The sequence below is a fragment of the Amphiprion ocellaris genome, chromosome 23 (genome assembly GCF_022539595.1).
Source record: "Amphiprion ocellaris isolate individual 3 ecotype Okinawa chromosome 23, ASM2253959v1, whole genome shotgun sequence".
NCBI lineage: Eukaryota > Metazoa > Chordata > Actinopteri > Pomacentridae > Amphiprion > Amphiprion ocellaris.
Window position 1 is genome coordinate 12,470,386 of NC_072788.1, and position 14,349 is coordinate 12,484,734.

A 14,349-nucleotide genomic window follows, 5' to 3' on the forward strand; every position below is an offset into this window, starting at 1 on the left:
AATAAATAATGTTTCTGTGATTTTACTAGATTTTATCTGTATTTTTTTTTCAAAAACAGCAAAGTCCCATATAACAATAATTCAAAACTTGTTTACTATTTTTCAGTTAAGATACTTTTTTTTTTCAAATATTGCCAAATATGTGTAACTGACCCTTTGTTGACTGATTTAAATACAATAAAAATGATTCATTTTAAGAAATAGATCCTTAACATGCATCGTTTTTCTATATATAATATAAAATAATGATATTTTAGCTGATTTTAATACAGTAATAAATAGAGTACTTCACAGTGGCGTTGCTGTGGTAACAGTGATCATCCTTTCGGTACAGACGATCTTCGGCAGGGAGGGAGTCTCACGTTCTGCTGTGACGTCAGCGCACCGCCCTCCGCCGCCCACGAGCCTCCCCGCGTCGAGCACGAGACGTGAGTCCGTGCGGGGGTCCGCGGGGCCGCTCGCGCTGCTTCCACAGAATAACAATAATCACATCAGCGTCACGTGACCGCGGCGCCACCTGACAGGTGAAGGTGAGCAGCGGATCGGAAGCTGCGCAGCTTCAGCACCACGGACAGCGCGGTGCGTTCAGAGCCTGCTAGGACGATTCAGCTTCAGGTCTAAAGTCTGAGAAGCTACAAATGTGTTTAAAGTACACTGTAAAAACATAAATCTGAAAAAAAAAAAAAAAAAAACAGTGCTGAATATCTGCCAGCAAGATAACCAGAAAAAAAAAGAAGAAAAAAACTGTGGAATACTGGAATAAAAAAAGTAAATAAAAGGTCTTTTTCATTTTTAAAGATGTAAATTAATATGTTTTCAGTGATTTTGCTACCAATTATGTCTAATTTACCACAGCAGGATACATCTGTAAAATTACAGCAAAAAAAATATCATCTGTCAGCCTTTAATATACATAATTTTTCTTTCAGGTAACAGCAAGTATCTGAGATATTCTATCTTCTTCTATCGAAGATAATGCAATTTTTTGTTGAATTTACACATTAAAAAAAGAAAAATAAAACAAACAATATTTGTTAAAATACAGACTTTTGATTTGGACATTATTTACAACTGTGGTCTGCCATTAATAGTGATTTTACTAGATATTATCTGTAATTTCACAAAGCAAAGTACATTTTAAAACAGTTATCAAATTAATGTTAAAAACATTTTAAAATTTAATAGTTCTTCATCAATTTATAATATTTTTTCAGGTAAGAGAAAATGTCTATAAAATAATACATTTTTGCTGATTTAATTACAGCAATATATAATGTAACTTCATGGTCAAACATAAGATAATAAATTACTATTTGTAAAAGTAAAGATTTTTTGCTGTGAACATTATTCACAGTCTGGACTTTTGCTGTTTCCTTTTATATAATGGTATGAAAATAGTTGTTTCTAGCATATTAGCCTTGTAGCACTTTTTTTCTGGAGTAGATTGGAGCATCTGACAAATCTAACTTTATTTTTTAATAATAATATTAACATATTTTATTTAAAGCACCTTTCAAGGAACTCAAGGACACTTTACAGAAAAATAAAAATCAATGACAATAATTAAAAACTATACAATAAAAATATCAATAACAAGAAAAAAACAAAGAACAACAAAGAGGTGTGACACAGTGAGGTTAGGGTGTGAGGGAGTATGCAGTCCTGAACAGGCGAGTTTTGATTCTGAAAAATCATTTCCTGTAAAAGCAAGTGAAGGTTATTATTGACAATTGAAAATACGACTCTTCGGATTTTATTTATTGATATTTAATGACACAAAGCAATGCTGGAAAAGATCCAACATCCAACTGTACCTCATTTACTCTCCTGTAAGTGCAAATAATACAGCAAGAGTGCATCAATTTATAATTAACAGAATTTATTTCACAACAATGCTTCTGATTTGTATTTTTAAAAAATCAGCTCCACATGTCGGTCATGTGGTTTTATGTGTAGAAAACTAAAAAATTAAACTGTGTGTCCTTTTGTAAGAGTGACAGCAAAGTTTTAGATTTTTCTGTGAATGAAGGCAGCAAAATAATGAACTGCACTCTTAACTGTACCATTTTTGAAAGCCCAGCGATAAGAAATGTTTTAATTCCCAGCTCACCTGAAGGCACCATCACAGGAGCAGACTGTGAGGGTTTGTCGCCACCTACTGGTTTAAATAAAGTATCACAACTCTGACTCCAGTATGTAGTAAAATAAGAAAAAATAAATAATATAAAAATAAACAGAAATAAAAATAGTAGTAACACTTTAAAATAAATAAATAAATAAATTAATAAATTAATAAATAAATAAATAAATAAAATAAACGTTTATATATTTATATATATATATATATATATATATATATATATATATATATATATATATAAAAATAAAAATAAATAAATAAATAAATAAATAAATAAATAAATAAATAAATAAATAAATAAATAAAAAATAAAACAAAACACACTGCAACAACTGGTCACATTAAAAAACAAACAAAAAAACACATTAAATCTATCCATTAACCACTAACTCAGAAAGATAGATTTAATTCTAAACATGCACATTTTTATTTTTTAATTCTTTTTTACCTTTTGGGGATGGTGCGTTCATATTTCTGGTATTATTCAGTTAAAATGCTACATTAAAAAAAAAGCTAAAATCTGCAGTTTGTGAAAGTAGTTTTCTAAAAAAAAAAAAGATAACGTTGCAGGTTCAGTTTCCTGCAGAACAACTCAGATAAAGTGTTTTCAATGGAGAACAAATGAGGCTTACAAGGTTCTTACATTAAATAACATCACCTGAGAACAGAAAACATCACATAAACAGATTTATTCGTGGTAAAAAATCAGCTAAGCGATAAAGAACTCTTGATAATGTTTGACAAACTGATCTGAACAGTCGAGGTGCTGAAATCAGATCATCACTTGAGCTGATAGATAGAACAGCTGCAGGGAAACGGTCACAGCTGCTGTACTGAGTTCACTTCATTTAGAGAAACAGCTGAGAATTACAGCGAACTTTGTGGAAATGTGAACATCCAAGAGACAGAACGAAGCACACGTTAGTTTAGTGCAATTGAAACTTTTATTCACTGCAACTATAGATCAGACTGTAAAGAGGTAGAAGTAGTTCACAAACAAATCGGAAATTTTTTATTGGAACACTTTTTAAAATAAAAAACAGTGCCAATATCAATATATGAATTAATATGGAGTTATAAGGTACTTGACATCAATAAATAAATGCAGTGTAATAAATATAATAAACTGTAGGTGCCTCACTAAAAAGCTGTTGATGCTCAGGAGATCTGACATTTTTTTTTTCACATTTTGTGGTTTAAAAGCAGTTTAGCTCTGGAAATGAATGTGCCAGACTTACATTCTTTATCTGAAACGCCACAGGGTGTGTTCTGGTCACTTCATGTTCAGCTGCTGCGTAAGACTAGAAATAAATCAAGGGTGGAGTGACTTAAAGTTTCTCATCATCAGTAACAGAAATAATAAAGACGCTGTCATGAAGGAAAGATTTTCTCCTTGGTTGTACTGCCGAGGACCACTTAGGAGATTTAAATTACAGCATCCTCATTCATCATCCAGTCAGAATTACAGAAACTGGAACTTTGCATTGAACATAACATCAAGCTACTTTCAAATCAAAAGCATAAAAACCTGAGAAATGTCTTGAATGTGTAAAAAAAACTGCTGATCTAAAACAGGTAACGTGATCAAAAAACCTCTTCTGCAAACACATCATTTACATTCAGTTAAAGGCTGCATAAAACCTCATCTGGTAAACATTTGACTGCTTCTGATCACAGTGTGTCGGGTCCCATATTCTTGCACAGTTTCTTTATGAAGTTAAAAAAAAAAAAAAAAAAAAACAGTTCCCAGAATTTCTAAAAGTAGAATGGGAGGCAGAGAGTTCAGTTATCAGGCGCCTCTCCTGAGGAACCAGCTGCCACTTTGGGTTCGAGAGGAAGACACCCTCTCTATTTTTAAGACCAGGCTTAAAACATTCCATTTTGACCAACCTGGCCGGCCAGCGGCAGATGTGTCCCCCCATATAAAGAGCAGATTTCTGCTCAAGGTTTCTTCCCGCTAAAAGGGAGGTCGCCTTAGGGCTGCTCTGGGGGTTCAGGCATATGGGCTCTGTAAAGTGTCTTGAGACAAATTGAATTGTAATAGGTTATATATAAATAAAGTTGAGTTTATCTGAAAAAAAATTTAAAATAACATTAAACAGCCTGAGCTTGTCAAACATGCTCACAAACAGCTACTCAGCAGCCAATAAATGGAAAAAGTCCCACATTGTTGATGTAGATCTTGAAGCAGATCATGTTTTGTTGCTGTTTCCAAGCTTACAGGTTCCTATTTCGGGAATTTTTGGATATAGTTGTCCTGAAGATGTGAATGAAATGTTCACATCTGTGCAGGATCATCGAACATCCAGAAAAGTGCAAAAAGCAAAACCAGCAGGGCTGATGATTTCAGTTGACCAAAGCAGGACTCAAAGTAAGTTCTGTGGGTTTCCATCCGCAGAAAAAAAGTCTTAAAGACAGCTCCAGTTCCTTCTACTGGTTAAAAGTCTGTAAGAAGATGTCATTGCAGGATGTTGAGAAATAAACTCCATCAGTGAAACAAGAGTCGAACTGAAAGTTCCCCAACTGGACCAGATTCCTCCAGCAGCCACATCCAGGAGCTTCAGCTGGTCAAAGGAGACACACAATGAATCTTTGCTCAACTACAGTTCGTGTCAAAGGAAATTGAACATTTTTTCATCATTTCATTGTACCGGTGCAGTTTTTTCATTCTAAACATTAAACCACATCAGCATCACTGCTCTCCTGTTTAGTTGTGAGTTTCTACATCGACTACAGCCTGCAGTTTTCTAGCTAGATAAATAAATGTTCCAGGGCCAAATTCAGACTCAGACTATAAAGTCCTGCTTCTCTATGGAAACAGAACAACCATGAAGGAGAGTGAACTCAGAAATGTTGTGTGCGCAAATTGACACAGTTATGATGACACAAATCCTAAAAAAAATAAAAACCGAAAGTTGAATTTCTTCGATTTGCTTAAAAAAAATTGCAAACACCCTGGAATCAACATGTGCAATGTTTTTCTGAGTGTCCACAGGTGTTACTGACACCAGCAAAAAGATTTCACAAACCTACAGATATTTTATTACTTATTTGAAACTCATTTCCATTGTCTTATCTCTGCTCTGCATAAACACTGTCTGCAGTTCATCTGGAAAGTCCCAGAATTTTCACCACATGACTGTTGCTCACAGCTGAGTCACTGTCGGTTTCATGGTTACACCAAGAGGAGCAATACTTTTTTGGTTTTTACAGAATCTCATGAGCTTAAAATGGCTTGTTTTTTGGCAATTTTTTAGTACGAGAAATGTTTTTCAAACCTACTGAGGTTTCATCGGGTCAAACTCCACAAACGTCGACACACAGGCACGAATATTTGACTTGCAAAAGTTAGGGAAACATAGAGTCTAACTAGAACGACAGAGGGCAAATTCAAACAAATTTAAATTAGTCCATTTGACTCTGCTGTTGATAAGCTGACAAGTTTCACTTTCTCAGAGCATCACGTAGAAGAACAGCTCACATTGAGAAGCACAAATAAGTAAAAGAGGCTCTTCAGATACAAAAAGAAACAATTTTTTTCCCCTGGAATAAACTGATTATTTGCATCTGCTGCGTCAAAGTTTAAAACAGACTCACCTTCTTTCGTAGGGGTTTCGTTTTCATGAAGATGTCGCTGTGTCTCCTTGTGGCTGCTGGTGAAAATCCTCAGTTTAACCAGTAAGATTGTTAAGAGTTAAATCCCCGATAAACTTGTCTCCATTCACACCAACAACTCCTGAGCAAGGCACCTAGACTCTAAGTGGTTGTTTCTGGGGGGCATCTGTGTCTGGAAGCTGGAAGAACAGTTCAAATAAGTTTAATAATTAGTCAGGTGTCTCCCAAAAATATCTGAATGATGTGTTTTGCTTATTTCTTACTTACATTGTGTTTTTGAGACCTTCTCTCTAAGAAATATGCACAGACGGCTACTAAGGTGACGACTAAGATGACCACAAGCGGGATCACAACATACAGAGTGGAATAATCGCCTGTTGTGGAAAACAATGAAACAAAGTCAATAAAAATTCAACAAATTCATCAAAGGAACACATCAAACTCCAAATGATTCTGGAAAAAGTCGGATTTGCAGCATTCTCTCACCGTTAGGCTGAGTCTTGTCCAGCGGATCTGGAGTCTGGAAGTTTCCAGGATTCAGCGGCAGCTCTGTCGTTGAGGTTTTAACAGTGTTTGGAACTAGAAAAACACAAGATTTAAACACAATATTTAAAACAGCAACAGCAGCAGGACAAATGTAACGTAAAATACATTCAGAATTCATCATTTTTGCATGAAGACCAACTAAACAAATCTACTCACCAACAATGAGCTGAAGTATCGCTTCGCTCACTCGGCCGTTCAACTTGGGGATGAAGCATCTGTACCTGCCGTGGTCTTCAAGCGTCACATTTGTGATTTTGAGCGATATGTTCCCGTGCTTCAGTTCATTTACGAACAGCGCCGTCCTGCCATTATATGACGGGATCTGCATGTCAGGGAGTTCCATCCTGTTCCTGTACAGGTGCACATAGTCGACCCCTCTCTGAGGATTCAAGGGGTCGGGTTTAAGGTCCGGTTTGGACCAAACTACTGTCTTATCCTGCACGTCAGCAATGGGCTTCAGGTGGCATGGTAGGATGACATCATCACCAAGAGCAGCTATGATTGGCTGAGCTGGACCAACCACCTGGCGCTGACCTGGAAACAGAAGGAGGATTAAAACTTCTCAAAATGGAGAAAAGTCTGCTGAGAAATCTGTCTGGATTTTGCAGTAAACCAGAGTTTTAAATGTGGTTTCTGTGGAGCCAGCAAGTAGGAGTTTGGTGGAACATTTTGAGGAAAAAAATAGAAACCATCCAGGAAAAGTTTCTGAACATTCAGACCACAAGCGAGATCACAACATATAGCAAAAAAAAAAAAAAAAAAGAAAGAAATAAAAGCGATGAACGAACGCATCAACATTATTTGTGTAAGAACTCTTATTGTCAATAGGGACAACTTCTAAATAAATCCAAGTATTTTTTCAAAGTTCCAAATTTCAAACATCAAAAATACATCTCACATCAGCAGCACAATAAAGAAGCTTTACAAATGCATCTGAGAGTATTTTTCAGAACTCTGAGCAGCAAATAATGTTTTTGTCATCTTTTATGATCATGTAAAACAAAGATATTGAGAATATGGCAATATGGCAGCTGAGTAAATTTTAGTGTAGCTAATGGGTTATTTAACCGTCCTGTCAGCAACTGGAAGATCCTGCAAGCTGAAAAGGAAATTGAACAAATGCTAGCATTTTAAAAAGAAACAACCATTTGGCACAAGTCAAAAAACAGCTATCTGTAGACAGATTTGATTGGTGGATACAGTATCAGTAATTCCAGACAATGTTAAAGTAGTTTCTGAATAACTTTGTTGGGTTTACGAAGTCTGACACATTTCCTGCACTCAGATTACTGAGATGTTTTCATTGACAGTGGACAATTTGTCTGTGAGTCACCAGTAATGGATTGAATCATCGTCTGCGGTGGAGGCTGAATCAAGATGACACATTATATAGTCATCAGTCACATGAAGACATGTCTAGAATAATCACAAGTCTCACAAAATATGACGAGAAAGGTCATGTATGTAAAAATGTGAAAAATCAAAAGCCTTATCATCTTGAAACCATTTTGAATCCAAATTCAAAAGATTAGAGACATATCTGCTAAACTAGCGTAAAACAAAAACGACACACTTTAATCCGAATCTATAAGATAACCTACTTGTCTGTTGTGCTTTTTGTTGCTAAGCAGCCACAACCAGAGCTTCTTGTTTAAATTAGTGAAAGTTTGAATGAAGTCTGGCTGATTGGGCAGTTTGAGTCACAACAACTCGGGTTAAATATCAACGCTCACACATGAAACTCACATTTTTAGATCGCATGCAACTTAGATTACCCCATGACACGATTATCTTTGATGTACATTTAAAATAAACTTCCTTAGACCGCTGCACAACTCAGAATAAAGGCGAACCTTCAGAATGCAGAACTTGCCTGAGAAATACCGCGTTTTAAGCTTTTTTCTGTGTATAAGTAATTCCTTCACTGTTGTCATTAAATTCAACGACATGAAGCAAAGAACAAATGCTAATAGAGAATTCGGCACAGTTAATTATCTAAAATGTAAATCAAATTTAGGCTAACGGCTAACTTACAAACCCAGCAACTTGATTAGCATCGTTAGCTAAAAGCAGCGTTATACAGTGATAGTAAAAAATGTGTTTACCATCAGTTGGTGCGCTGAGGACGAAAGCTGAGCAGAGAGTGAAAGTCCAGAGTGAAAAAGCGTGATTCCGCTCCTGAAAGTTTCTTTTGTTCGTGTACATAACAGACAACCAGTTACACTCCTTCAGGAGATCAGCTCAGAATGAAGTCTGAGTACAGCGCAACCATCTGTATATCGAGCAGTGCTGCCAGATCTCGTGATATAAACAAGCGACCAGCTCCATGGAAACAAGCCCAAACAAGCCCAACAGCTGAACTGCCACACCGTGTAAATGAGACGCCTCTTGATAAGAGAATAAATATATATTTATTTTTGTATGCACTAAATTGACAGTAAATTGTCAATATAACATTTTAATAACTTAAATTTTTAAACTCTGATTAAAAGAAACTTAGATTCTAAAGCTCTGATAAAAATAAAAGACATTTGGTCCAGCGTATTCTGACTTCTTTGTCAGTCGAAGTAGATCCAATTAATTCGTCAAGATGATCCACAGCACTGATGGATGTGTGAGACAGGCTGTGCAAGTGGCTCATTTGTTTGTCTTGTCTCGTTTTGTTTTGTAGTGGTGGAACCAATGTCCATAAGCCTCATGGACGAGAAAAGTGCAGAGGTTTTTTTTTTTGCCACCTTTCAGAAATCACAATAAAGGACGCCCACCACGGCTCCTCAGGGTCCCTGTGGTGTATCTTGTTTTGAAAAAAGCATTTGAATACTGCACAAATACATTCTCTACAAAGATTTTTAAAAATCCAAATCTTATCTTAACACAATTAATGTATTAACCCATTTATGTGTATGCATGTATTTATTTATTTAGTACTTTTAACATATCAGAGTTCTGAGTGAGTTTTTCTTTAGTTAGGCAAAGTCCATTTATTGATTACATGTAGGCTATTTAATGAATGTCTATTAAAAACTTAAAAGCATTAAAAATAATAAACAACTTAGGCATTCATTGAGTAACTAAAACAGTGCAGAGTCTAGGACCACATCAGCATGATCGTAAGCATCCTCTGGTAAATTCACAACCATATACTGTAGGAAATCTAGCTGATCACATCATGATGTCCCTTACCATGTGGACTTCAGGAAATGATTGGGGGGATGATAAACTGTGATACTGCCGGTTGGGTCCTCTCTGTTCTCATGTTTCTTACAGGTTTGTCTCCTGATGCTGCTTTACATCAGCCAGTCCACCATGAGCAACAGAAAACACAGTTTGCCTTGTACCCATTGCCACTAACGCTGTCAAGCCAGGGGTACTTTTGCAAATGTTTTTGCTTCTTTGGACGTGGTGGAGTTTTGGGTGTGGACATTTTTAAACGCGTGGGTGCAGCACCGTCTGTAACCAGGCAACCCGTGGCAGGACCATAGGACCGGACACACAGACGCAGACACGGAAGTCTGAGGTCTACCCGTTGCATAGACCGATACATGACATGTATAGGTCTATGTATCCGCTGTACCTCGCGTCAGGTCCTACAAACATCCACAAGCGTTGCTCCGCATGTTTGTGAGTGTGGATGGGGACGGTAACCAAGAAACGCGAGAGTGGACGGGTCCTGGAAAAGAACAAACTAACGTATTTCGCTTTATTGTGGAGAACTGGGAGAGAATCAGGAGGGGTTCGTACCGGCAGTAAAGCAAGCCCAAATGAGCGACTACACTTTAGAAAACAAGCTCAAAAACCCGCAACCCGCCACTGATGAGATTTGCAAGCGACTTTACAGAAAAACAAGGTCAAAATCGCTTATAATAAGCGGACTTGAAAACACTGTCTATAGGCGCGGCAGTTTAAAACCATAACACGTACGTCTTACGTAAATCACGTGGTACGTAATGGAACGTTCCAGGTGTACTACGTCACGGCGCTGAGAAGCGCTTTTGTTTACAATACAATACAAGAACTTTATCTTCAAAGGTAAATTCAATATCACATTCATCACATTTTATCACATTTAACCAGAGAAAAGACCTACTTTCCGCTTTATTGATTACATTTCTTGCAATTTTCGTCCTAATTTTACATCAATAAAATATACAGTGATACTTTTTAATAAAAATATTTTTTACTACAGCTGCACAAACAAAAACGAAAAAAGTCTTACTTTCAGTTATACAAATCACGGTAAACCCCCCTTTTAAATAAAAATAATTTCTTTAAAAAACCCAGTGCTTTTACTCAGGTGTTTGTGTTTGGTTTCACTGGTTTATATTGAAAGTACCATCAGGTCGTACATTCTGGGAAAGTTTGGGAAACTTTTGCTGAGCTAACAGCCCCAGCAGACCTTGATAATAGTAAAAGTGAATGTTGCAATGCCTCATTGTTTTTAAATGTCTCAGTGTTCATACAGCAAAAAATCAGTTTCGTCATTACTGATGTCATCACACTGCATATAACTATCTGATTTAGTGTTGGGTGGGTCACTAATGACTGAATTTATGTTCATTTAAGTTGGTGATAATTTTTTACATTTCAGTTGATAAAAGGTCAGTGAGAAACACAAGATCCCAGAGTCCAGAGTGATGCCTTCAAATGACGCATTTTATACCATCAACAGAGATATTTAATTAAGAATAAAACTTCATAAAAGACTCAATGCTGTTATAAAACTGTTGTCATGAAGGTTCAGTTGATAAATGCAATAAACCAAAGATATGTAAGTGTAATATCTTCTCTGTGACTTCTCAGTATTTGTTTTTTTTTATCTGTATTTTTTGTGGTATTTCTTTATGGTCATATGATAAAATGTTATTTGTTCTGAAAACAGCTGATAAGTAGCTGATTCAGCAGTCATGAGGTTGTCATTTTCCAAAGTCACTGTGTACAAAGAAAAGTGTTTATGAAGAAGTTTCCAGCAGTTTCTCAGTGATCAGATAAGACATCAGATCAGATCTGTAATGATATGATGTTGTTTTTTTGTTTGTTTTTACATTTTTTCAGACAATTTCAGGAAGATTATTTATTCTTACCAAGATTAGGTTACAGTTTATAATGGCTATTTTAGAATGAATTACTCCTTAAATAATGACTGAAAACAAACATAAATGTAGAATCTAAAAATTTCCTGTTGTTTCCGTGTCTTGGTCCAGTTTTTCCAATTGTTTTCACTGCTTAGTGTGTGATATTTAACCGTTTCTTGCTCTCATTGGTCAATTATAAAATATTTTGTTATGAATTTTTCCATCTATATTTCTGTACTTAATAGCATAGATTACTACATTCCCCGTCAAAAAAAAGTTGCGCACGCTAATATTTCATTGGACCACCTTTAGCTTTGAGAACGGCACACATTTACTGTGTCATTGTTAAGTTTCTGCAGTGTCAAGGCATTTATTTCTGTCCAGAGTTGCATTAGTTTTCTGCCAAGATCTTATACTGATGATGGGAGAGTCGGACCACTGAGGAAAGTCTTCTCCAGTACATCCCAAAGATTCTCAGTGGGGCTGAGGTTTGGACTCTGTGGAGGTTAATCCATGTGTGAAAATAATGTCTCATGCTCCCTGAACCACTCATTCACAATGTGAGCCCCACGAATCCTGGCATCATCATCTTGGAACATGCCCATGAACATCAGGGAAGAAAACCTCCACTGATAGAAAGACCTGGTCATTCAGTTTATTCAGGTAGTCAGCTGACCTCATTCTTTGGGAACATAACGTTGCTGAACCTGACCAACCCCAGATCATAACTGTAACCCCCACAGGCTGGTAGACACTAGCCATGATGAGTGCATCACTTCATCTGCCTCTCTTCTTACCCTGATGCCCCCATCACTTTGGAACAGGGTAAATCTGGACTCATCAGACCACATTTGTTCCTCGAAGATGATGGTTCACCACTATCCTTCCAGGTTTTAATGATGCATTGGCTGGTTCTCTTTTTTGTATTTTGTATTTTAAAGTCTGTAAAGGCCATTTTTTCCTGCCAACAATGAGTCCATGTTTCTTACACTCCTCTGCTGTAATATGCTGCAACAGTTGTGCAACACATTGTTTGTGTCATATTTACCCCCCTTCAGCTCTTTGTTTTCTTGCCAAGAGTTCAAACATCATCTTATACATCTGGAAATAACCAAAAGGTGGAAACAGGGCTGTTGAGGAAATTTTGAATGTAGAGTTTCATTGCAACCAATCAGTCAGACTTAATTGTAAATAACTTTTTGTACAACACAAAGCGTCTTTCTAGAACTGAAAGAAAAAAAACCTGAAGTCCCATAGATTTTATGTTAGAAATAAAAGGGTCAATAACAACTGGCACAGATTACATTATAGATAACAGGCAGATAAAGACAACAAAGGAGTTCATCATTTACCAGCTGGTACTGAATACAGTGATACTCTATGTATCACTGTATTCAGTATAATAGGTTTAGGTTTATGAACTTTAAAAATGTCTGTGTTTCTGCATAAACCAAACTCTAAAACATCATCAGATTTTCATACAAGTCCTAGAAAAGAACTCAATTAACCAAAACAATACAAAAGTATTCTATTTGTTCATTCATTAATTGAGGGAAATTATTTATTGTTTTGTATCTGGAAGTGGCAAAAGCATGTGAACCAGAAATCAGCAAAATAAAAGTGTTGACTAAAACTGGTTCTTCTCAGAGACGCCAGAAAAGAACCCTTTTCATTTCTACAAAGAGCCTTTTAGCAAGAGACTACTTTAAAGAACCTCCAAAGGAAATCATTAAAAACACTGAAAACATAAAAAAAATAAAATAAGAAATGGTTCCTTTAGGCACCACAAATCCAAAGAACTTCAGCAAAAAATAGCTCTTTAAGGAACCATTTTCAAGATAGTTCTTTGTGGAGATTCGGTAAAGAACCTTATTTAAATGGTTCTTGAGTAACTTTCCAAAATAAATGTTTTTTTAAATCAAATTTTTCTTTGTAGGTAGAAAAACAAGCACATGAACAGAGCTGCTGGTTGTTTATTAATGTTCCTATTTTACTCCATTCACTCACAGATAAGTACGATTTTAAAGTTGTCCAATATACAAAATCTGTCACTGTGAGGGGAACATAGAACCCTAAGGCCTTAAACTAACTTGTGGTTCCAAACAAGAAATACAGAAGCTCACTGTTATAGATGAATTGTAAATGTAGGCATTTATGCAGTATTTCTGTTTGTTTTCTGAGTTCTGCTTTTACAGCTCATGTGACAGATAAATATTTACTCCTTAACCAAGTGTGATATGACCACAGGCAAAGGTTTGTGACCACAGTGTGTGGAGGCTGCGTGATTTAGGGGGAATCCCTTTAACAAATGATGACTCATAACTCAGGCTGAGCAAACAAACTGCAATAGATACTAAAAACAAGTCTGAACAAGCCTGGACAGTGATCAGCCTTTTATATCAAATACAAAACCTAAAGTGAAAGCACCAGTTATTCCCCTGTAGAAGACTTCATGTTAGCTTGATACTAACTGAATGATAATTTCCTATAAGTAGTTATTTGGTGGTCATGAGTGTAAGCAGCTCCATTTCCTTCTGTCTGATCTGGTTCAATCTTCAGTTATTCTAGCCTTCAGGGCCTGGGATAGATGCTTGAATCATTTTAATTCAGATCAGTATAATTCTTCAGTTTAGCACATAAAATCAACTTGTAAATCAGTATTAACCCAGCAGTATGTTTAATAAAAATAATAGAAATAATAAAACCAAACAGTGACCTTCTGTTCGATCCTGATGCAGCCTGTCTCCATGTCCGTGATCATTTATAACTATGAACATCCTGAGTTGACCTAAAGGATCTCGATCAACAACAATCATAGCATTTTTTTTAACAGATCATATCAGCACCAATCTAAGCCATTTCCTTAGTTTACATCCAGTCACATATGTATAACTACAAGATGACTGAAGTTGTGAGAGGAAACATTGTTCAAAACATATGATCGCTTGTCAAGTCTTTGTCATGGTGCCTGCTCCC

General features: G+C 36.2%; 1 protein-coding gene across 1 annotated transcript; it reads right to left on the bottom strand.

Annotated features, from left to right (window-relative positions):
- Positions 1–3,065: 3,065 nt before the first annotated feature.
- Positions 3,066–8,594, bottom strand: LOC111575623 (butyrophilin subfamily 2 member A2-like). The gene is made up of 6 exons (XM_035953104.2): positions 8,407–8,594; positions 6,458–6,835; positions 6,242–6,334; positions 6,023–6,129; positions 5,738–5,934; positions 3,066–4,704 (listed from the first exon to the last, which is right to left on the bottom strand). The coding sequence occupies exons 1-5, from the start codon at positions 8,504–8,506 to the stop codon at positions 5,890–5,892; spliced, it is 723 nt and encodes a 240-aa protein (XP_035808997.2). The 5' UTR covers positions 8,507–8,594; the 3' UTR covers positions 3,066–4,704; positions 5,738–5,889.
- Between the last annotated feature and the right edge of the window lie 5,755 nt (positions 8,595–14,349).

Coding starts and splice junctions, on each gene's coding strand:
- LOC111575623 (XM_035953104.2), bottom strand. CDS start 8,506: ATGTACACGAACAAAAGAAACTTTCAGGAGCGGAATCACGCTTTTTCA. Junction 6,836..8,406: donor CCTCAGCGCACCAACTGATG/GTAAACACATTT, acceptor TTCTGTTTCCAG/GTCAGCGCCAGGTGGTTGGT. Junction 6,130..6,241: donor GGACAAGACTCAGCCTAACG/GTGAGAGAATGC, acceptor TTTCCACAACAG/GCGATTATTCCACTCTGTAT.